General features: G+C 45.6%; 1 protein-coding gene across 3 annotated transcripts in view; it reads left to right on the top strand.

Moving 5' to 3' along the window:
* Positions 1-207: 207 nt before the first annotated feature.
* Positions 208-23899, top strand: part of DPH1 (diphthamide biosynthesis 1) — a 193694-nt gene continuing 170002 nt past the window's right edge. For 2 of the 3 annotated variants that reach the window (XM_030185759.1, XM_030185761.1), the window contains exons 1-2: positions 208-249; positions 1200-1362. In XM_030185759.1, the coding sequence (XP_030041619.1) occupies positions 1215-1362 (148 nt within the window). In that variant the 5' untranslated portion in view covers positions 208-249; positions 1200-1214. Of the gene's footprint in view, positions 250-1199; positions 1363-11377; positions 11584-23899 lie in introns of those variants that run through there. The other variant, XM_030185760.1, reaches the window with a different exon arrangement.

Genomic DNA, 23899 nt, shown 5'->3' with positions numbered 1-23899 from the left:
GAAGGGTTCGTGGATTCGTCGTGGTGTGAAGCCTTCAAGCCAGCCAGCCGTCTCTGCCCCGCCCTCGCGTCTAAACAAACAAATCCGGAAGCGAAGCGTCAGGGAAGGAGGCGGCGCTCCCGACGTCTAGCCTTCCCTTCGCTGTGTTCCGCCTTCAAAAAAAGGCAGAACATACACAGCGAAGGGAAAGCTAGACGCCGGGAGCGCCGCCTCCTTCCCTGACGCTTCGCTGCCGGAAACGCCACGGAGGTAAAGTTAAAAAGAATAAAAAAAACAAAAAAGGGATGCATGGATGCGAAGGGGGGAGGGGGCCAGGCTGGGACATGGGAGAGAGAGGAGCATGGATGCGGGGGGGGGGGGGGGGGGGGGGGGCCATGGAAGGGAGAGAGGGGACTTGCTGGAAAAGGATGAATGGAGGCAGCAGGGGACAGAGGAGCATGGATTGGGAGGGCAGGGCTCAGGGAAAGAGGGAAATTGCTGAAAAGGGATGAATGGAGGGGGCAAGGGACAGAGGAGCATGGATGGGCATGGATTGGGAGGGCAGGACTCAGGGAGAGAGGGAAATTGCTGGATAGGGATGAATAGAGGGGACAGATGGACATGGATGGATATGGATTGCAGGGCAGGCCTCAGGCAGAGAGGGCAATTGCTGGATAGGGATGAATGGAGGGGCCAGGTGACAGAGGAGCATGGATGGGCATGGAATGGGAGGGCAGGACTCAGGGAGCGAGGGAAATTGCTGGATAGGGATGAATAGAGGGGACAGATGGGCATGGATGGATATGGATTGCAGGGCAGGCCTCAGGCAGAGAGGGGAAATGCAGGATAGGGATGAATGGAGGGGGCAGGTGACAGAGAAACATGGATGGCCATGGATTGGGAGGGCAGGGCTCAGGGAGAGACTCACTCTCTCTCTCTCTCTCTCACACACTCACACTTTCACTCTGACTCTCAAACAGTCACTCTCACATACACTCTCCCAAACATACACACTCCGAGGAAAACCTTGCTAGCGCCCGTTTCATTTGTGTCAGAAACGGGCCTTTTTTACTAGTTAACTTATAAGGTTATCGGACAAATCTTTTAACTAGTGATCTCACAGTGACAGAGTTAGGCCGACTCTCAGCTCCATAGCTCGAAGTTCTATTGCTCATCCCTGTTTTAGCTCAGGGCTCGATTGATTCTGCCTTTCCGTACAGCTGGGTTTGCTTGTGATGGCCGCACTACGACGAGCATTGGAAAGAGTCTCAGACTCGGAAACAGCGGTACCGGGAGTGCCTGGGAGAGGCCTCGGCTCGGAAGCTGCAGGCGGGATTCCGACCCGACATGATGGAGACAAAACGGCAGCGGTTGCAGCATCAGGTGAGAAGTCGGGCCTTGTATTCCTTTCCCCTCCCACGTTATCTCATATCTATAGCGAAACATTACATGGAGTGTCTAGTAGACCACGTGCAAAAAAGCTCATTATAAAGAGTCAACCAAGCTGTACTTATACTCCTCTCCCCATGTGCATGGCAAGGAGTGTTAAAAAAAACCAAACAAACCAGTCTATATTAGTAAATGCAGACTTGTTTAGGTATTTATTTATGCACATTTATACACCACTTTTTTCCACAGGTATGTTCCGAGAGCTTTATTTATTCTTTTGTTATAGTATTCCAGCGAGTATCAAGGCATTTCTTCAATATCAAACCACATAGGGACTTCATCTTTATTGTGCTTCTGGTGGCAAAGTTGTTATTTATTTATTTACTAGTAAAAAAGGCCCGTTTCTGACACAAATGAAACGGGCGCTAGCAAGGTTTTCCTCGGAGTGTGTATGTTTGGGAGAGTGTATGTGAGAGTGACTGTTTGAGAGTCAGAGTGAAAGTGTGAGTGTGTGAGAGAGAGAGAGTGAGTCTCTCCCTGAGCCCTGCCCTCCCAATCCATGGCCATCCATGTTTCTCTGTCACCTGCCCCCTCCATTCATCCCTATCCTGCATTTCCCCTCTCTGCCTGAGGCCTGCCCTGCAATCCATATCCATCCATGCCCATCTGTCCCCTCTATTCATCCCTATCCAGCAATTTCCCTCGCTCCCTGAGTCCTGCCCTCCCAATCCATGCCCATCCATGCTCCTCTGTCCCCTGCCCCCTCCATTCATCCATTTCCAGCAATTCCCCTCTCTCCATGGGCACTGCCCCCTCCATTCATCCCTATCCAGCATTTCCCCTCTCTGCCTGAGGCCTGTCCTGCAATCCATATCCATCCATGCCCATCTGTCCCCTCCATTCATCCCTATCCAGCAATTCCCCTCTCCCTGAGTCCTGCCCTTCCAATCCATGCCCATCCATGCTCCTCTGTCACCTGGCCCCTCCATTCATCCCTATCCAGCAATTGCCCTCTCTGCCTGAGGCCTGCCCTGCAATCCATATCCATCCATGCCCATCTGTCCCCTCTATTCATCCCTATCCAGCAATTTCCCTCTCTCCCTGAGTCCTGCCCTCCCAATCCATGCCCATCCATGCTCCTCTGTCCCTTGCCCCCTCCATTCATCCCTTTTCAGCAATTTCCCTCTTTCCCTGAGCCCTGCCCTCCCAATCCATGCCCATCCATGCTCCTCTGTCCCCTGCCGCCTCCATTCATTCTTTTCCAGCAAGTCCCCTCTCTCCCTTCCATGGCCCCCCCCCTCGCATCCATGCTCCTCTCTCTCCCATGTCCCAGCCTGGCCCGCCCTCTTCTCCCCCCCCCTTCGCATCCATGCCCCCCCCCCTTCGCATCCATGCATCCCTTTTTTGTTTTTTTTATTCTTTTTAACTTTACCTCCGTGGCGTTTCCGACAGCGAAGCGTCAGGGAAGGAGGCGGCGCTCCCGACGTCTAGCTTTCCCTTCAAGGCGGAACACAGCGAAGGGAAGGCTAGACGTCGGGAGCGCCGCCTCCTTCCCTGACGCTTCGCTTCCGGATTTGTTTGTTTAGACGCGAGGGCGGAGCAGAGACGGCTGGCTGGCTTGAAGGCTTCACACCACGAATCCACGAACCCTTCAGCCTGGGAGTGACGTCAGATGGCTTCATGGCTTCACAGAACGTTGTCCTCAGAACGTTGAGGGTGCGTTTTATTATATTAGATTTGTTTATGACATTTATATCCCACATTAGCCCAAACATGTTTTAGTTCAGTGTGGCTTACAATAAACAGTATAGGTTACATAACAAAGAATAATGCATAAGAAAGTAATTTGTTGTAAGAGTCCAAGTTTACAATACATTATCATAAACATACTGGGATGGCTATGGATGTTTAACATTTAGAAAATCTATTACGAATGAGAAATTGTACATGAAGCAAAGAGAAAGTTAATGGTAAATAGAGTAATAACCAATTCAGGTTAATAATTAGTTGTTTGAGCTATGGTTGTTCTTTGTGAGGGTTTGTTTGAATAGGAATGATTTGAGGATTTTGAGGAATCTAGTATATTCCTGTATATTTCTTATTTTGGGTGGTATGGAGTTCCACCATTTGGTTCCTAGGTAAGTGCAGTCTGCAGAGTGGACAGTTTCGTAGATAATGTTTTTGCAATTTGGGAGGTGTAGTCTGAGAGAGTTTCTTGCCTCATAGTTAGCATTTCTTTGAGATAAGTTTATTAATGGTACCATATATTCTGGAGCTGTGCCATTTAGGATTTGAAAGATAAAGGTACATAATTTGAAGGTGATTCTCACTATGATGGGAAGTCAGTGTATTTTGATTAATAAAGGGGAAGGCACTTTCAAAACAAGAGATTTTGTATATGAGCCTGGCTGCAGTGTTTTGACCTGTTTGGAGTTTTTTCAACAGGTACTCTTTACAGCCAGCATATATGGCATTTACAATAATCGAATTGGGGCAGTGTTAATGATTATACCAATAGTCTGTTTCTGATAAGAAATAGGGTCCCTGCATTATTTGCAAATAAATTCACAAAAGCTATCATTAACTCTTCCCAATTTTCAGGCAGCTTGTGCCCTACAGTAGTTCTAACCTTAATAGGTAGATTGTTCCTATGCATAAATGTATGCACCCAGTTCACACCTCCTGTGCAATTATCTATTTTCATTTCAGTGGCAAGCACTTGATATCTTTTGTTGAAATCAACCTGTTGCTGGCTCTTTATGCCAGTGCCTAGTCTTTTAAATTGGCTGTACCCACAGAAAAGTAGTATATTAAATCCATGACCCATTTACTTTATTTCAAGAATTGGCCATTTTGGCGGCTAATATAGGAGATACTGGATGTACTTTTTTCTGTTTAGATAGATTAGAATTTTACCCATAGATCTCTTCAGCAGAGATTCTTCCATGGAGACAATAGGTGTAATATAAACCCTGTCTACTATTTTATGTTATTTACACACATTGGTAGACCTTGAACATTTAGGGATATATATTAAGAATAATTCTCTAGTGTGCTTCATAAATAAGGATTTGAGGATATTGCCCTTGGGGTACATTTACAGAACCGTATAGTTCGACAACAGCCCTTAGTTTCTGTTCCTCTTAAACCTTGTGCTATCAAGCACAGTTAAAGATCTAGACATCATATATTAATTATTATGCAAAATTAGAAAAACAAAAGGAGGAAATTCTTAGAACCCTTCTTTGTCCTTCTTTGTTAAATTGTACAGCGCTGCGTAACCCTAGTAGGAGAAATGTTAAGTAGTAGTAGAACCCAAATCTTGAAGCTGCAGCCATTAAAAAAAAAATCTTCCAAGAATAAATTTAGAAAAGTTGAAATGTGAAGAGGGTTTTTAACATTTCTCTTACTCTGAACAGCCATATTTTTAAGCAGTGTAGTGCAACTTGATATTAGAGTCACAGAAGTCAAGGTGCCCTAGCATTGTGCTTATTTATTTTATTTATTGCATTTGTATCCCACATTTTCCCACCTTTTTGCAGGCTCAGTGTGGCTTACAATACATTATGAATAGTGGAAATACAATTTGTTACAATTCAGGTTATGGATTACATTGTGAAGAGTTGACGAGATGAAATCAAAATCATTAAGGAATCAATCAATGAGAAGAACAATGAGACAGTGAAAGGAGAGAACAGGAAATTAGAGGCGCTATATGAAGTATGTGGTGTACATTTTTCTGTGAGTAGAGAGAGGTATGAGTGTGGTGGGATTAAGGGTTGAGAGTTCATAAATGGATGTATTAATGTATTACTGAACAGTGAGTGTGAGCTTTATGTGTGTTGGTTCTTTCCGTAAATTTTCTCAAAAAGATGTGTCTTCAATGACTTGCGGAAGTTGGTTTGTTCATAGATAGTTTTCAGGTTCCGCGGCAGTTTGTTCCAGTACTGCGTGCTCATGTAAGAAAAGGTCGTTGCGTGTAACGTCTTGTATTTCAGGCCCTTGCAGTTAGGGAAGTGGAGGTTGAGGAACGTTCGGGATGATCTTTTAGCGTTTCTGGGTGGTAAGTCTATTAATTCAGACATGTAGGCTGGGGCTTCGCCGTGAATGATTTTGTGGACTAATGTGCATACTTTGAAAGTAATGCGTTCTTTGAGTGGGAGCCAGTGTAGCTTCTTTCGCAAGGGTTTTGCACTTTCATATTTTGGTAGTCCGAAGATAAGTCTGGCTGCTGTATTCTGGGCTGTTTGAAGTTTCCTCAGGATTTGCTCTTTGCAGCCTGCGTATAGTGAGTTGCAGTAATCCAGATGGCTGAGTACTAGGGATTGTACTAGGCTGCGGAAGACGGATCTTGGGAAGAATTGTCTTATTCTTTTCAGTTTCCACATGCAGTAGAACATATTTTTGGTTGTGTTGTTTGCATGGGTTTCGAGTGTTAGGTGGCGGTCTATGGTAACTCCAAGGATTTTTAGCGTTTCTGAGATTGGAAGGTTTAGGTTAGGTGTATTTAAAGCGGTGAATTCATTCGTGTTGTATTGGGAGGTAAGTATCAGGCATTGAGTTTCTCTGCGTTTAGTTTCAAACGGAATGTATCTGCCCAGATGTTCATGATACGTAGACTTTGGTTAATTTCATTGAAGATTTCTTTGGTGTCTTGTTTGAAAGGGATGTATATTGTTACATCGTCGGCGTAGATATATGGGTTGAGGTTATGGTTTGATAGGAGTTTTGCCAAGGGGGTCATCATTAGGTTGAAGATGGTTGGTGAGAGAGGCGATCCTTGTGGTACTCCACATTCAGATGTCCATGCAGCAGACGTGGCTGAGTTTGATGTGACTTGGTATGAACGTTGGTTTAAGAACCCCTTGAACCAGTTTAGGACATTTCCTCCCATGCCAAAATATTCAAGTATGTGTAATAGGATTCCGTGCTCCATTCCGCCCTGCCTTTAATATCAAAATGAGTCTTATCCTGTACATCTTTCTGGCATAAATGATATTTCAGCAAGCACAAATGCTTACGAAGGTATGTAAAATATTTGAGATGATGATTTTAACTTGTCATTAAATACTGAACAAAGAGATAAAAATTTAAAAAATAACAGTGAAGGACTAATGATGAAATAAGGTGGCTGGAGCCTGTATTTATTTATTTATGAATTCTTGTATCCCACTATTATCCAAAAACATGTTTCAGTTCAAAGTGGCTTACAATTTACATTTTAGTTGAGAGTTACATTAGTGTTTAACCGTTATAACATGGAGAGGACATCAGTAGTCTGTAGAATTTTCTGAGGGGCAGTTTTGAAGGAGGTGGGATGATAGATTATGTAATTATCTGAAGGGTTTTCGTGAGGTAGGTCTGTAGAGGTGGGACGTTCATAGTGGTAGGACGATAGTTTGTGTGATTGTCTAAAGAGTTTTGATGAGGTAGATTTGTTAGAGGTGGGGCATTAATAGCTTACAGTGGGGGAAATAAGTATTTGATCCCTTGCTGATTTTGTAAGTTTGCCCACTGACAAAGACATGAGCAGCCCATAATTGAAGGGTAGGTTATTGGTAACAGTGAGAGATAGCACATCACAAATTAAATCCGGAAAATCACATTGTGGAAAGTATATGAATTTATTTGCATTCTGCAGAGGGAAATAAGTATTTAATCCCTCTGGCAAACAAGACCTAATACTTGGTGGCAAAACCCTTGTTGGCAAGCACAGCGGTCAGACGTCTTCTGTAGTTGATGATGAGGTTTGCACACATGTCAGGAGGAATTTTGGTCCACTCCTCTTTGCAGATCATCTCTAAATCATTAAGAGTTCTGGGCTGTCGCTTGGCAACTCGCAGCTTCAGCTCCCTCCATAAGTTTTCAATGGGATTAAGGTCTGGTGATGGGCTAGGCCACTCCATGACCCTAATGTGCTTCTTCCTGAGCCACTCCTTTGTTGCCTTGGCTGTATGTTTTGGGTCATTGTCGTGCTGGAAGACCCAGCCACGACCCATTTTTAAGGCCCTGGCGGAGGGAAGGAGGTTGTCACTCAGAATTGTACGGTACATGGCCCCATCCATTCTCCCATTGATGCGGTGAAGTAGTCCTGTGCCCTTAGCAGAGAAACACCCCCAAAACATAACATTTCCACCTCCATGCTTGACAGTGGGGACGGTGTTCTTTGGGTCATAGGCAGCATTTCTCTTCCTCCAAACACGGCGAGTTGAGTTCATGCCAAAGAGCTCAATTTTTGTCTCATCTGACCACAGCACCTTCTCCCAATCACTCTCGGCATCATCCAGGTGTTCACTGGCAAACTTCAGACGGGCCGTCACATGTGCCTTCCGGAGCAGGGGGACCTTGCGGGCACTGCAGGATTGCAATCCGTTATGTCGTAATGTGTTACCAATGGTTTTCGTGGTGACAGTGGTCCCAGCTGCCTTGAGATCATTGACAAGTTCCCCCCTTGTAGTTGTAGGCTGATTTCTAACCTTCCTCATGATCAAGGATACCCCACGAGGTGAGATTTTGCGTGGAGCCCCAGATCTTTGTCGATTGACAGTCATTTTGTACTTCTTCCATTTTCTTACTATGGCACCAACAGTTGTCTCCTTCTCGCCCAGCGTCTTACTGATGGTTTTGTAGCCCATTCCAGCCTTGTGCAGGTGTATGATCTTGTCCCTGACATCCTTAGACAGCTCCTTGCTCTTGGCCATTTGTAGAGGTTAGAGTCTGACTGATTCACTGAGTCTGTGGACAGGTGTCTTTCATACAGGTGACCATTGCCGACAGCTGTCTGTCATGCAGGTAACGAGTTGATTTGGAGCATCTACCTGGTCTGTAGGGGCCAGATCTCTTACTGGTTGGTGGGGGATCAAATACTTATTTCCCTCTGCAGAATGCAAATAAATTCATATACTTTCCACAATGTGATTTTCCGGATTTAATTTGTGATGTGCTATCTCTCACTGTTACCAATAACCTACCCTTCAATTATGGGCTGCTCATGTCTTTGTCAGTGGGCAAACTTACAAAATCAGCAAGGGATCAAATACTTATTTCCCCCACTGTATGTATTTAGCTATAGAATTTTTTGAAAAGGCATGTTTTAATTTCTTTCCTGAATTGAAGGTAGTGATGCTTCTTGTGGCTTTTGGTATTGAGTTCGACCATTTGGAACTCAGGTAGCTGTATAGATGGTTGTATAGGTTGTGATTCTGCAGTTGGTTTTGTGAAGAAGTAGGTAGCCTCTGCTTTCTGGACTTCCGTTTCTTGGGGATAGTTCAATCATGTCTAGCATATATTCAGGTGCCATTCCAAATAGTATTTTAAAGATGAGGGTACTCATTTTGAAGAGTAGTCTTGCCTTGATTGGTAGCCAGTGCAGTGTTTTGAGCATTGGAGTTGCTCTTTTGTGTTTCGACTTCTTAAATATTAGTCTTGCTGCAGTGTTTTGGACAGTTTGCAGCAATTTTAGTGTAGTTTCCTTTCACCCTACTAATGCTGCGTTGCAGTAGTCTAGTTGTAATAGTATTGTCAATTGTACCATTATCCGAAAGGATTGTCTGGGAAAATAATCTCTTATCCTTCTTAGTTTCCCTAGTGTACTGAAGCATTTTGATGTTACTGCTGATATTTGACTGTCCAGTGATAGATGTTTATCAGGAATAATTCCTGATATTTTAATTGTGCTTTGATTTGGTATGATTAATGATCGACTGTGAAGCTTTGGTAAGATGTGGGGTTGTGTGGGCTGGATAGAACCAGAAATTTGGTTTTGTCTCTGTTTAGTTTGAGTTTGAAAGTTGAGGTCCAGGCCTTTTAAAAGTTTCTCCATTATTTCTGTGATTCTTTTGTGAAAAGCATGTAGATGGTAACGTTGTCTGTGTATATGAATGAGTGGAAGCCCTTTGCTTCCAGTTGTTTTCCAAGTGGTGCCATCATTACACTGAACAGTATTGGTGAAATTGGAGATCCGTGTGGTATCCCACACTCAGAAATCCATGAGGTTAATATCTGGTTAAACATTTTTATGATGTAGGATCTGGTCTTTAGGAAACCATTGAAATATGTTACTTCTGCTCTGCTGATTCCCATATTGTCGAGCAGGGTCATTAGTATTGTGTGATTTATAGGTTGAACACACTTAACATGTCGAATTGTAATAGTAATATGTTTTGTCCTTGGCATATTAAGCTTCTGAACATTATCAGGGTGGTTATAACCATCTCTGTTCTATGTCGTGGTCTGAAGCCTGATTGGGAGTTGAAAATTGTGTCAGGTGTTGTGCTACAAGGCTCTCCATCGTTTTGGTCAATAGTGGTATTGAGGCCACTGGTGTGTAGTTTGTGATGTCGTTGATTTTGTTTTTTGTGCTTTTGGGGATTGGTGTAAGTACTATGTCGCCTTTGCCTGTTGGGACTTGTTCTTTTGCAAACATGAATGTGATGTGTTTGGTGAGGTATTCGATGAACAAGTCCGGCGGGTCTTTCATCATGTAGTTGGGGCAGTTGTCTAGCATGCAGTATACATGTGCATATTTTGTCAGTTTCTTTACTGTGTTTAGTGCAGGTGATTTAAATGTGGACCATGATCTGTCTGTGATGTAATTTGTTTCACAGTCTTGATGGATGTTTGTGATTTTTGCTAAGTTTGATCTTGTGTTTGCTATTTTGTATTTGAAATATTGAGCAAGCTCATCTGCAGCTGGTGATGTTTCATTTGATGACAGTATGTCTTGGATTTTCACTAGTTTGTCCATGAGTTCAAATATTTTTTTCATTTGAGAGGCAAACACCTCTGAAAGGGGTCCTTTTTTCTTAGGTGTTCTAATGATTAGCGCAGTAGTTTCCAAAGCTGGTCCTGGAGGCAGCCCAGCCAGTTAGGTGAATATTCATGAGGGATATTTGTATGCATTGCCACCACTGCATGCAAATCTCTGCCATGAATATTCATTGTGGATGTCCTCAAAATCTGATTGGATAGGGTGCCTCCAGGACCAAGTTTGTGAACCATTGATGTAGATCTTTTGCAGTCTGCCTTGAATGTGGTTTCCCCAATTTTATTTCTAGTGTAGTATCGTAGACCATAGTTTACCTTTTGGCTTTCCTCTCACTTCCCTATGGGGACATAGCCATTGGTGGGCATAGGCCCCTTCACTTTTGCCTCTGGCCTACCTAGCAGCTGGTGCACCATTTTTGTAGCCAGCAGGGATCCCCAATCTCTGCCAGCTAAAGACATCATGGGTCCACTACCCTTGTTAAAAAAGCGAGGCAGGTGATGGTAGCACTTTCAGCCACTGATGCTGGTGCCACAGGCAGGCTCAGTTCTCACATAAGCTCTGCTGATGGTATGCTGGCATCGGAGGCTGAAAATGGTACCACACTGGCTGCTGTGTTTTTTTTGGGTTTTTTTTTGACTAGCGGTGGCAGACTCTGATGTCTTCAGCTGGCAGTCTTGGGTATCCCCACCAGCTAAGGTATTAAGTTTCATAGAAGAGGAGGGAGGGACAAGGCCATGGATGCCCACCCATATTACCTGTTGACCTCTCCAAAAATGTATTTCCAGCTATGCCACTGCTTTTTCACAGTTGGGAGTCTTCTGTGAGCAGCAAGGAATGAGCTTTCCTACTTGTAATCTGCCAGGTTCTTCCAAGTAACCCAGACTGGCCACACTCAGAGAAAAGATACTAGGCTTGGTAGACCATTAATCTGATTAACACTGAAAAGAAAGGCTAAGAAGGACTTTGAAAGAAAGATAGCGGTAGAGGCAAAAACACATAGTAAAAAATTTTTCAGGTATATTAAAAGCGGGAAAACTTATTGTACCCTGGTGTGGGATAACCACACCTGATTCACATCTACCTCATTTGACCACAACACAATCTTGTATTTGGTATCAACCGAAATGCCAAATGCCATTACGGTACTTTGTAAGCCACATTGAGTCTGCAAATAGGTGCGAAAATGTGAGATATAAATGTAATAAATAAATCTAGTATGACATTTATGTTCTTATTCTAGACTTTCTTGGTCAACCAGAGACTCTACTACTAAAGCAATAAAGGAACTTCAAACATTTTGTCTCCCTCAGAACATAAAACAAGCCTGGCTATCAGACCATGGTTGGCCAATGAGCCCAGCACTCTTTCTTTGACAATGAACAGTCTAGATCACAAGTACCTGGCAGAACCCAAAAGTAGATTAGATACCTTATAGCACACTTCAACAGGTGAGCATTGACTTTCCTGAGTCTACCTGGCTAATAATTTATTAGGAAGTAGGCCAAACTTTTGAACACCACTATGTTAGTCGCCTTGACTACATCCTCTGGCAACAGATTCCATAGCTTAATTATGTGCTGTATGACTTGTTTTCAGTCTGCTGGTTGTCTAGTTTATTGGTGTTTAACCTTTCACAAACCACTGAAACAAGAGGACACAACTCTTCCCTATTTGACTGTTCATCGCCACTCCAGATTTTATAGACCTCTGTCCTCCCCTCAGAGACATCTGTTCTTCAAGCTGAACAGCCTTAAGCCATTTAGAATTTCTTAAAGGAGGTTTTCCATCCCCTCTATCAGATTTAGTAACATAGTAAATGACGGCAGATAAAGACCTGAATGGTCCATCCAGTCTGCCCAACAAGATAAACTCATTTTACATGGTATGTGATACTTTATACCCGAGTTTGATTTGTCCTTGCCATTCTCAGGGCACAAACCGTAGAAGTCTGCTCAACACTGTTCTTGTACTAAGTTCTGAAGCTTACATCGAAGTCCCTTAAAATTTACACTCCAGCCCATCCCTATCTATTCAGTGACGATCAGGGGTTAGACTATAGAAGTCTGCCCAGCACTGGTTTTGTTTCCCAATTACCGGTGTCGCCACCTAATCTCCGCTTAGATTCCGTGGATCCATTCCTTCTACACAGGATTCCTTTGTGTTTATCCCACGCATGTTTGAATTCCATTACCATTTTCATATCCACCACCTCCCATGGGAGGGCATTCCACATATCCACCACCCTCTGTGAAAAAATACACAAGCCCCTTCCTCTCCCTCCTGTAACCACACTCCTCCCCCATACCACATGAATGTACAAAAACCATGTCCAGATTTGTTGCCTTTATCTGACTTTTTCTAGTTGTAGTGAATTTTTTATTGAGATGGGGTGATCAGACCCACACAGTACTCCAGGTGTGTTTGCACTAGGACCTACATAGGGGCATACTGATATTTTCAGTTTGTTCTCCAGTTCTATTTTCTTGGGTGGTGACTCTAAACTTAGAACTCCACTTTGTGTACCTGTTGGGATTATTTTTCCCTATATATAACACTTTGCAGTTGTTCACATTCAATTTTATCTGCCATTAAGATGCCCAGATGACTGGTCTCACAAGATCCTAATGCAATTCCTCACAATCCTCAGACTTGTCGATGTCTGTCTTTGAATAATTGTATGTCATTTGTAAATTTTAGTCATCTTATACCTTGCTCCTTTGTCTCAATCATTGCTGAATATTTTAAACTGCACAGGCCCTAGTGGGATGCTCTATTATTAACCTTTTTTTCATTTGAAATATTGACTATTTAGTCATAATATCTGTTTCCTGTCTTTTAGCTGGCATTCAGTCCATAAAAGGACATTGCTTTCTGCCCCATGACTTTTTAAAATTTCCTGAGGAGTCTTTCATGAAGGACTTTGTCAAATGCCTTCTGAAAATCCAAATATACTATTTTGACTTCTTCACCTTTATTCACATGTTTGTTTACACCTTCAGAAAAATCTAATTGGTGAGGCAAGACTTGCCTTTGAAAAAACTCGTGCTGACTCATTCCCATTAAGTTGAGTCACTGAGCCTGTGTATTACTCTATGCCAGTAATTTAATAGTTTGTTTATAGAATAACTTCCACCATTTCGCCCTGCACCATATTGGGGTCACCTCTGGAGCCCTTTTAAAACTTTGTATTATATGGATCACTTTCCAATCCTCAGGTACTGTGGCTGTTTTAAATGATAATTTATAGATTAGTAGTAACAAGTTAGCAGGTTCCTGTTGAGCTCTTTCAGAACTCTGTGGTGAATACCATCCAGTCCTGATGATTTGTTACTCCTTAGTTTATCAGTTTGCCCTATGACATCTTCTAGTTTTACTGTAATTTGCTTTACTTGCTATATCATCTCTATACATCACAAGAATTTATCAATGAAACCAGGAGCTATTATAAAAATCCACTCAATTCAGGTGAATGCTGTTCAGGATCTACATAATGAGTATATGTAATTTTGTTTGCCCTTTGATCACTTCCAGGGGACATTATAGGTTGTTTCAAGAACGTCTTCCTATAATAAAACCTCTGTACTGAGCAAGATGTGCAAGAATGTTTTATGTCTCGCTGGCAAACTCAAGAAAAAAAATTGATAGATAAAAATCGCTACGTAGAGAAATGAGTCAGTTTGATGCACAGAAGTCCATAGTTTTTTCTATTTCCCTTGTGAATCAAGGTGGTTATTGCTTCATATATAGAAGAGAGAATGCAATAAAGCGCGTTACTCTTTGTGCACTGGTTAGCTCAGCTTTAGTGTACTGTTTTGTGGGCACCAATGCAAAAAACAGGTTTTGCCACAACTTAATCATACGCAGCCAGCACACGGCATATTTAAATCCACGTTAATGAAGCTATTAGATATTAAGTGAGCAGAAAGCCAGAAGGCTGATCACAATGCAAGGTCTGAGAAGGTGTAAAAAGTTAACTTGTTCTACTGTGGTTCGCATTTAGTGAGGATTTCATGTCTGCTTTTTCTTTTTACAGGAACATATAAGACCCAGAAATTTTTTTTCTGACTTTCGTATTGAACATGGGTTTCCAAAAAAAAAAAAAAAGAACTGAAGGGAGGTGTGCTGCAAAGATCAAAAGAGCTGGACTATGGAGAGTTGCATGTGTGCAGAAGTCTGCACGCAAAAAGAGAAGTTGTATTGGTACCCAGAGTTGCATATGCCTGCATCAGAACATGTGCTGGAATGCTATTCTGCACTTTTAGATTAGTATTACAAAATACATATGTGCAAAGTAGCGGATGTATGTATGCAACTCTGGTTGCTAATACAGTTTGTTTTTGAGCAAAATATAGCTGCTGCTAGTGCAGACCTGTGCATGCATGCATCCAATATTCTCCCATGCTAGTGCACTCAGCTTATTTGCATAATATTTGGTTACTGCATTGGGGAGTGCTTTGGTGTTACTCTTGAGTTAGGAAGCCATGCACATGGCTGTAATGGACCTTCCCCCCCCCCCCCCCCCCCCCCCCCCCACCTGCCACCAGCCCTGTTAATGCGGCTGCTTCTTCAACAGCAGCAGCAAAACATAAATCCATTGCGGGACCCCAGTCTGCCAGTCACCATGTGCATAGCTGCTGGACTCATTCCCTGTCACCTTTCTGTTTCAGGGCAGAGCTGGCAGCCACTCATAGAGCTTGTGATCCCATGTCTGATTTATTCTATTTGTTATCACTGCTGCTGCTGTCCGAAGAAGCAGCAACTGGGGTTGGGTGGAGGGGAAGTTCGGAAGCAGAAGATGCTGAGGATGGACATGGGAGGGGGGAGAAGACACCACATAGCGAAGGGGGGGGGGGGGGGGGGGGTGGAGAGAGAGAAAAGGGAGATGCTGGATGGAAGAGGGGAGATATTACTACTCCCCTACCAGGGCTTTTTGCAACAGTTTGTTTGTCCCCTCTTTCCGCCAGTTCTATCCAGAAAATATTGGTCATTCTGGTTTTCAGCATCTTGGTGCCAACTTTTTGGAATAGTGTTTCTCTCTTAGATCAGAACTTTCTCTGGATAATTTTAAGCCCTTGCTGAAAACTTACTAACTTTCAGTGGCCTTTCAGAATGAATTACCTCACTAATTTATCTTTTTTGTTTTTTGCGCTCTCTATCTCTCTCTTTTAAAACTAATTAACGTCTAACTGAACAATTGAACAGGAGAAATCTCATTTCCCTTTTCTGTCTTTCCTCCCCTTTCTTTCGTATGTATTTTGTTGTAGTCTTTTTCTTTCTTTTTTTCTTGTATGTATTGTCTCACTTCTGTTTGTATGCTTCTTTCATCCCTTTCCCCTATTCTACTCTTGTTTTTATGAATGTTATAAACTGCTTAGTCTTTAATTATATAAGCACTAAATTGAACATTGAATCAGATGATGGATGGAAAACTGTAGGTAGACACAATAAAAAGAGAAATAAGAATGAATTAAATCTAGACAGAGTCAGAAAAATAAATTCAAGAAAGTTGAAAGGAAATGGAGGAGAGAGAAAAATAACTGGACAGGAAACCCTGGCAAGAGAGTTAAAAGAAGATAGAGGAAAGCAGAAACTAGAGACTGGGACCAATACAACTACAAAAAGTAAATGGCCAGACTGACGGAGAAAAGAAGAAGCTGAATCCAAGGAAGTGCACTCACCGCAGTAGGCTGTCTCCGTGGCCCTTGATAGGGCGAGTACTCCTGCGGATTCGGCTCCACCAAGGAGAGATGGTTCTCATTGCCCCGGATTGGCCCAGGAGGCCATGGCATGCAGACCTCCAGCGGATGCTGGTAGAGGATCCCCTGCCATTACCTCTGGTACCAAACCTGTTGTCACAGGGCCCGGTGACCATGGAGGACGCCTGCCGCTTTGGTCTTACGGCATGGCTATTGAGAGGGTGCAATTGAGAGACAAGGGATATTCCAGTAAAGTCATTTCCACTCTCCTACAGGCCCGCAAGTGTTCCACTTCCGTGGCTTATGCCAGGATTTGGCACCAATTTGTGGCTTGGTGTGCTTCTAAAGCAATCACACCCATGCGGGCTTCTGTCTCGCCAATACTTGACTTTTTGCAGGATGGTATACAAAAAGGCTTGGCCTATAATTCCCTGCGTGTTCAAGTGGCAGCCTTAGCATGTTTTTGAGGGAAGGTCGCTGGCCTCTCTCTGGCTGCTTGCCCGGATGTGACACGGTTTCTTAGAGGGGTGCTTCGGCTCCATCCTCCCGTGCGGGCCCCGTGTCCGGCCTGGAACCTGGGGTTAGTTTTAAAGGCCCTTCAGCTTAGGCGAGCTTCGGAGAAGGATGTGACCTTAAAGATGGTCTTTTTGGTGGCCGTGACATCGGCGAGACGGGTATCTGAGCTCCAGGCGCTGTCCTGTCGAGACCCATTTCTGCAATTCTCAGAGTCCGGAGTAATGGTACGTATGGTGCCTTCCTTCATGCCTAAGGTGGTTTCAGCGTTTCACCTAAACCAGCCTTTCCTTGTCATCAAGCAGATGAAGCCATTACGTATGGGTTATGTCCATCAACCAGCAGGGGAGATAGAGAGCACTCAAACTTTCACAATGCCCTCTTGGCTAGCTAGCTCCACTGCCTCTTCAGTATTCTCTATTTCCCTTAGCAGGGTGGCTGCAGCTTGTTCGAGCTCCAGAAAAATCTGCCGGGAGGTGGTTCCTGGCTTGCCAGTTGTTAACCGGGGTGTTGGAGGCTATAGCAGCTTCACTTTAAAGGCACATAGGTTAGCCCTTTCCCTGCCTTACCCATACCTCTGTGGATGTGGACATATTGCCTTGCTTTCCCTGTCCTTACCCACCAACAGTGGATGCAGGCATATAGGTTCGCCCTTTCCCTGCCTTTCCCACTCATCTGAGCATCCGGAGTCTTCAATACCTCTGCTTTCCTCACAGCTTAAAAAAAAAAAAAAGAACAGAGGTTTTTGACCTGATTTTCAGCAGGATCGTAGTTGTACACTAGATCCTTTGAGGTAAGAGTGTTTTCCAACTCCTCCGGGGTGGGCCCGCGATCGGGGCGATTTTGGCGCGAAACCGCCATTTTGGATTTTACCGCTGTTTTTCGGCGATGGCTGCGGACAATGTAAAGCGCTGTTCCACTTGTGGCAAGCGCAAATCAGCAGCAGGGCTCTGTAAATCGTGCTGTACTGGCGTAGGAGCCGGCCCGAGCATGGCGAGCGATGTTTCTTCCCGCTCTGAGCTGGCAGCGGGCGCCATTTTGCTTACACCGCATGGCGCGGCCTCCGTGGTCACGGAGAGACCTGAGCCGGGTGGGGCACCTTGAGATGAGGTTATTTCAGGAGTGGCTAGCACCGGACAGGATTTGGGTGCCCAGGGTGAGATTTTCTCCCCGGATTTTATGCTTTTGCTGCATAAAGCATACATGATGAAAAGAGCCCTTCCTCAAGGGTCGCCTGAGGCTCCTCTGATTGCCCCCCCCCCCCCCCCCCCGATGGATTCTGGCCTGGGACTGCCCAGTGAGGCTTTTTTCCCGGATGCTTGGCCTAAAGATAAGCGTAGAAGGGTTAATTCCCCTTCAGATTGTGGTGCACCTTTTTCCCCCCCGTGGTCGGGGTGTGAAGATTCGGAGAACTCTGACAGACGTTCTTGGTCTGAGGAACCGGAGTCAGGTGCGGATTTACCACAGGATCTGGATGATCCCTCCACGGTGAGGATTTTCCACCGTGATGAGCTGCCAGCGCTTATTTCAGATACTCTGCAGGCCCTCTCGATTGAAGATCCTGACAGTGGCATGGCCTCCTCGGGTAATCCCAGGATGGCTAGTACCAAGAAAGCTGCTCGGGCCTTCCCTTTGCATGACTCCATCCTAGAGCTTCTTTCGGCTCAGTGGGCTGACCCCGAGGGACCTTTGAGAGTTTCCAGGGCTATGGGGCAGTTATACCCTCTGCGTGAGGGGCTTATGGCTCGTTTTCAAATGCCTACAGTGGATGCCCTAGTCATTGCGGTGACAAAGAGAACTACCCTCCCTGTTGAAGGAGGTGTTGCCCTGAAGGATGTTCAAGACCGTAGGCTGGAAACAGCATTGAAACGGTCCTTTGAAATTGCAGGTCTCACTGTTCGGGCGTCTGCATGCAGCTGTTATGCTGTGAGAGCCTGCCTAGCTTGGCTGCAACAGACAGTGGCTCAGCCCGGAGATGGAGCGGAGCCCTTCTTGGATGTGGCTCCGCGGATGGAGGTGGCCTTGTCCTTTCTGGCTGATGCCCTTTATGACCTTGTCAGAGCTTCGGCTAAACAAATGGCAGTAGCAGTGGCGGCTCGCTGTCGTCTGTGGCTAGGACACTGGGCAGCGGACATGGCCTCTAAGCAAAGGTTGGTGAAGTTGCCTTTTCAAGGACTTCTCCTATTTGGTGAGGAGTTGGAGAAAATTGTGAAAGGCCTGGGTGAGCCAAAACCCCAGCGCTTGCCCGAAGATAGGCAGAGGCCTTCCTCTAAGGGCCAGGCGGTCCACTCCTCCTACAGACCTCACTTCCGTGAAGCTAGAAGGTACCACCCGGGGCGTTCTGCTGGGTTCACTTCACGTGCCCGTGGTCAGCAGAGGAACTCCTTTCGCTCGGACAAGCGTTCCGTAACCGGTGGCTCAAGACCAGGAGTTCAGGGGCGACCCTCTCAATGATGGTGCGCCGGCCCTCTCCTCGATGCCTGTCATCGGAGGACGGCTTTCCCTCTTTGTCGAGGAGTGGGCCAAGATTTCCTCAGATCAGTGGGTTCTGGACCTGATCAGAGATGGATACAGAATAGAATTCAACGCCCCAGTAAGAGACGTGTTTGTGGAGTCCCGATGCGGTTCTGCCGTCAAACGGGCGGCGGTGGAGGAGACTTTACAAGGTCTGATTCAGTTAGGGGCAGTGACCCCGGTGCCTCCCGCCGAGCAAGGCTGCAGCCGATACTCCATCTACTTTGTGGTGCCGCGAAAAGGTGGGTCCTTTCGCCCTATTCTGGACTTAAAAGAAGTGAACAAGTCCCTGAGAGTGCGGCATTTCCACATGGAATCCCTGCGCTCCGTCATTGCGGCGGTTCAGCCAGGAGAGTTTCTCACGTCTCTAGATCTGAAAGAAGCTTACTTGCACATACCGATTTGGCCCCCGCACCAGAAGTTTCTGAGGTTTGCGGTGTTGGGAAAACATTTCCAGTTCAGGGCCTTGCCTTTTGGCCTCGCCACAGCTCCCCGAACCTTTTTGAAGGTAATGGTGGTAGTAGCTGCTTTTCTCAGGCGAGAAGGTATCAAGGTTCACCCGTACCTAGACGACTGGCTCATCAGAGCAGACTCTGCAACAGAGAGCTTACAAGCTACAGCCAGAGTGGTCTCAGTACTGCAATCTCTAGGCTGGGTCGTCAATATGGCCAAAAGTCACCTGTCCCCTTCACAATCTCTAGAGTTTTTGGGGGCCAGGTTCGACACAGTCTCGGGCTATGTGTTCCAACCCGAGCTAAGGCGGTGCAAGCTTCAGAATCAGGTCCGTCTGCTCCTGAGGATGCCCCGCCCGCGAGCTTGGGACATTGTCCAGCTGCTGGGATCGATGACAGCCACGATGGAAGTGGTACCCTGGGCGAGAGCGCACCTGAGACCTCTACAGTATTCCCTACTCCAGAGATGGTCTCCTATTTCTCAGGATTACCAATGCAGACTTACTTGGCTCCCTGCGGCCCGTCTCAGCATGGAGTGGTGGCTCTCGGACAGCATGCTGCGGCGAGGAATGCCGCTGACGCTCCCCGTTTGGTGCCTAGTGGTAACAGATGCCAGCCTGAAGGGCTGGGGCGCACACTGCAAGGGGAAGCATGCCCAGGGTCTATGGACACCCGAGGAGTCGGAGTGGTCCATCAACCGCCTAGAGTTGAAAGCGGTGTTTCAGGCGCTTCTGGCCTTTCAAGTGACCCTGGAAGGATTGGCTGTCCGAGTGATGTCGGACAACACGACAACGGTGGCCTATATAAATCGACAAGGCGGAACAAGGTGCAGAGCACTAGCCGCGCAGGCCGAACTGATTTGCCACTGGGCCGAGCTGCATCTTCAGTGTCTGTCGGCAGCTCATATTGCAGGTCAGAGCAATGTGCAGGCCAATTATCTGAGCAGGCATCAGATCGATCCAGCAGAATGGAATCTGGCAGACGAAGTATTCCTGCAGATCTGTGCCAAATGGGGCAAGCCCGTGATGGATCTAATGGCGACAAGTGCCAATACCAAAGTCCCGTGCTTCTTCAGCAGACGGAGAGATCCTCGCTCGGCGGGGTTGGATGCCTTGGCTCATCCCTGGCCTCCGGGTCTACTTTATGTGTTTCCCCCATGGCCCTTGATAGGGCGCCTGCTCTTGCGGATTCGGCTGCACCCAGGAGAAGTGGTCCTCATCGCCCCGGATTGGCCAAGGAGATCTTGGTATGCAGACCTCCGACAGATGCTCCTGGAGGCTCCTCTGCCGTTACCTCTGGTACCGAACCTGTTGTCTCAGGGACCGGTAGCCATGGAGGACGCCGGCCGCTTTGGTCTTACGGCATGGCTATTGAGAGGGCGCAATTGAGGGATAAAGGTTATTCCAATAAAGTTATTTCCACTCTCCTGCAAGCCCGCAAGTGGTCCACTTCCGTGGCTTATGCCTGGATTTGGTGCCTGTTTGAGTCTTTGTGTGCTTCCAGAGCCATTGCTCCAATGCGGGCTCCTGTCTCGCCGATTCTGGACTTTTTGCAGGAAGGTGTACAAAAAGGCTTGGCTTATAATTCCCTGCGGGTGCAGGTGGCAGCGTTGGCCTCCCTTCGTGGTAAGGTGGAAGGCTGCTCACCCAGATGTGGCACGGTTTCTTAGAGGGGTGCTTCAGCTCCGACCTCCAGTGCAAGCACCCTGTCCAGCTTGGAACCTGGGGCTAGTTTTGAAAACCCTGCAGGCATCTCCTTTTGAGCCGCTTCGGCGAGCATCGGAGAAAGATTTGACACTGAAGGCTGTTTTTCTGGTGGCCATTACCTCGGCGAGACGGGTGTCAGAGCTCCAGGCGCTGTCCTGTAGAGACCCATTTCTGCAATTTTCAGAGTCCGGAGTCACGGTTCGGACCGTGCCTTCCTTTATGCCTAAGGTGGTTTCAGCCTTTCACCTAAACCAGCCTATTTTCTTACCCTCTTTTTCAGAGGAAGAGTTTCCAGAATCTTTTGGGCAGCTGCACCTTTTGGATGTGCGCAGGACTCTGCTGCAGTATCTGCGAGTTACTAACTCTTTCAGGACTTCTGATCATCTGTTTGTTTTGCTATCCGGTTCTCGCAGAGGGTCTCCAGCGTCTAAAGCCACTATTGCCCGCGGGCTCAAAGAAACTATCTTTTCAGCTTATCTGCTGGCCGGCAGGGTTCTGCCTGTAGCCTTTAAGGCACATTCTACTAGAGCGATTTCTTCCTCTTGGGCTGAAACTGGAGCACTCTCTCTTCAAGAGATATGCAGTGCAGCAACATGGGCTTCTAAGCTCTCCTTTGCCCGACATTACAGGCTGGATGTGGCTGCCAGGAGGGATGCGCGTTTTGGTGCACAAGTGCTAGCGTGTGGTGTGGCTTGTTCCCACCCTATCTAGGGATTGCTTTGTTACATCCCATACGTAATGGCTTCATCTGCTTGATGACAAGGAAGGGAAAATTAGGTTCTTACCTTGGTAATTTTCTTTCCTTTAGTCATAGCAGATGAAGCCATGAGCCCTCCCTGTATGATTGTCTGTATGCTGTGAATCTGTTTTTCAGGTTCTGTTCTAATTTCCTGAAGTTCCTTCCTTGGGAGAAAGTTGGAAAACAAACTTCAGGATTCATGTTCAGTTTAAATTTAGGAGGATGTGTTCATTCCCTCCAGCATGTTTTTTTTTGGAGGATGTGTTGATTCTCTCCAGGAGGCACGTGTGTTCCCCTCCAGTTCTACAATAAGGAGGATGAGTTCATTCCCTCCAGTGTGTTGGGAGGATGTGTGATTCCCTCCAGGAGGCGCGTGTGTTCCCCTCCACTTCTACAATAAGGAGGATGAGTTTATTCCCTCCAGGAGGATGTGCATTCCCTCCTTTATGAGTTCATGCCCTTGTGATGGGCCATCGTTCGCTGTGAGGAAAGCTCTTGTGATTCCCATTGCGGTTTGCCATACTGCTTTGGAAGCTTCAAATACTGAAGAGGCAGTGGAGCTAGCTGGCCAAGAGGGCATTGTGAAAGTTTGAGTGCTCTCTATCTCCCCTGCTGGTTGATGGACATAACCCATACGTAATGGCTTCATCTGCTATGACTAAAGGAAAGAAAATTACCAAGGTAAGAACCTAATTTTCCCATTTTCCTGCCCTCCTTTTCTAAAGAGGAATTTTCAGAAGCCTATGGGCAGTTGCACCTTATGGGTGTGCGAAGGGCTCTGTTGCAATATCTGCGCATGTCAAATGCCTTCAGGACCTCTGACCATCTTTTTGTTCTTTTGTCAGGTCTGCACAGAGGGTCTCCAGCATCTAAGGCCACTATAGCCCATTGGCTCAAAGAAGCTATCTTTTCAGCATATCTGCTATCTGGCCAGCATCCGCCTGAAGCCTTTAAGGCACATTCCACAAGAGCGATTTCCTCGTCTTGGGCTGAAACTGGAGCACTCTCCCTTCAAGAGATATGTAGTGCAGCTACTTGGGCTTCGTAGCTCTCTTTTGCCCAATGGATGTGGCTGCCAGGAAAGACGCGCATTTTGGAGCACAAGTGCTGGCACGTGGTGTGGCTTGTTCCCACCCCATCTAGGGATTGCTTTGATACATCCCACTCGTAATGGATTCATCTGCTTGATGACAAGGAAGGGAAAATTAGGTTCTTACCTTGGTAATTTTCTTTCCTTTAGTCATAGCAGATGAATCCATGAGCCCTCCCGCTGTGGTTCATTAAGTTAATTTTATGTTCAGTTTTTCCTGTAGATATGTTCCCTCATTGGGAGAAGTTAGAAAACAGTCTTCAGGATTTCTGTTCAGTTACAGGAGGATGAGTTCATTCCCTCCAGGAGGATGAGTTCATTCCTTCCTTTGAATTATAGCTCCAGTTTTGGGGCGTTCATCCGCTGTGAGGAAAGTTCATGTTATTATGCTTTGCGGTTTAACTGCTTTGGAAGCTTCAAATACTGAAGAGGCAGATGGAGCTAGCTGGCCATGAGGCACTATGGGTTTTCAGTGCTCTCTATCTCCCCCTGCTGGTTGATGGACACAACCCACTCATAATGGATTCATCTGCTTTGACTAAAGGAAAGAAAATTACCAAGGTAAGAACCTAATTTTCCCGTCTAGGCTTTGGCTGGTTTCCAGTGGCTCCTGCTTCAGACAAAAAATGGCTTCCTTATAAAACGTGACATCAGATACCACAAAAAACACCCACCAATCAAACACACCTAAAGAAATACTATGCTAATCTTAATGGAAAGAAATAAAAAATTGAAAAACAGAAGAAATGTAAAATGTATAGAATCTAGTCCATAATGTGTTAAATTAGTCCAGTTAGAAAAAGGTTAGCTTCTTTTCTATTTGTTGTTTTTGTTTGTTTTATTTCTATTTATTAACCTTTGTATTTGAAGGAACTCTTTATGTTCTCCTGTTCAACCCTTTTAATACAAGATGCGAGAAATCATTTCAATGGTTTATTTTCTGTAATTCCTTTTATTCCTGGAGGAATCTGTGCATAATGTTTTTAACATTCTGCATACTATATTCATCAAAATAATATTGTATCACTCTCTCTCTCTCTCTCTCTCTCTCTCT

Source organism: Microcaecilia unicolor, chromosome 13 (assembly GCF_901765095.1).
Source record: "Microcaecilia unicolor chromosome 13, aMicUni1.1, whole genome shotgun sequence".
Taxonomy (NCBI): domain Eukaryota; kingdom Metazoa; phylum Chordata; class Amphibia; order Gymnophiona; family Siphonopidae; genus Microcaecilia; species Microcaecilia unicolor.
The sequence above is the reverse complement of the archived record's forward strand: the minus strand, read 5'-3'. Positions and strand labels throughout refer to the sequence as shown.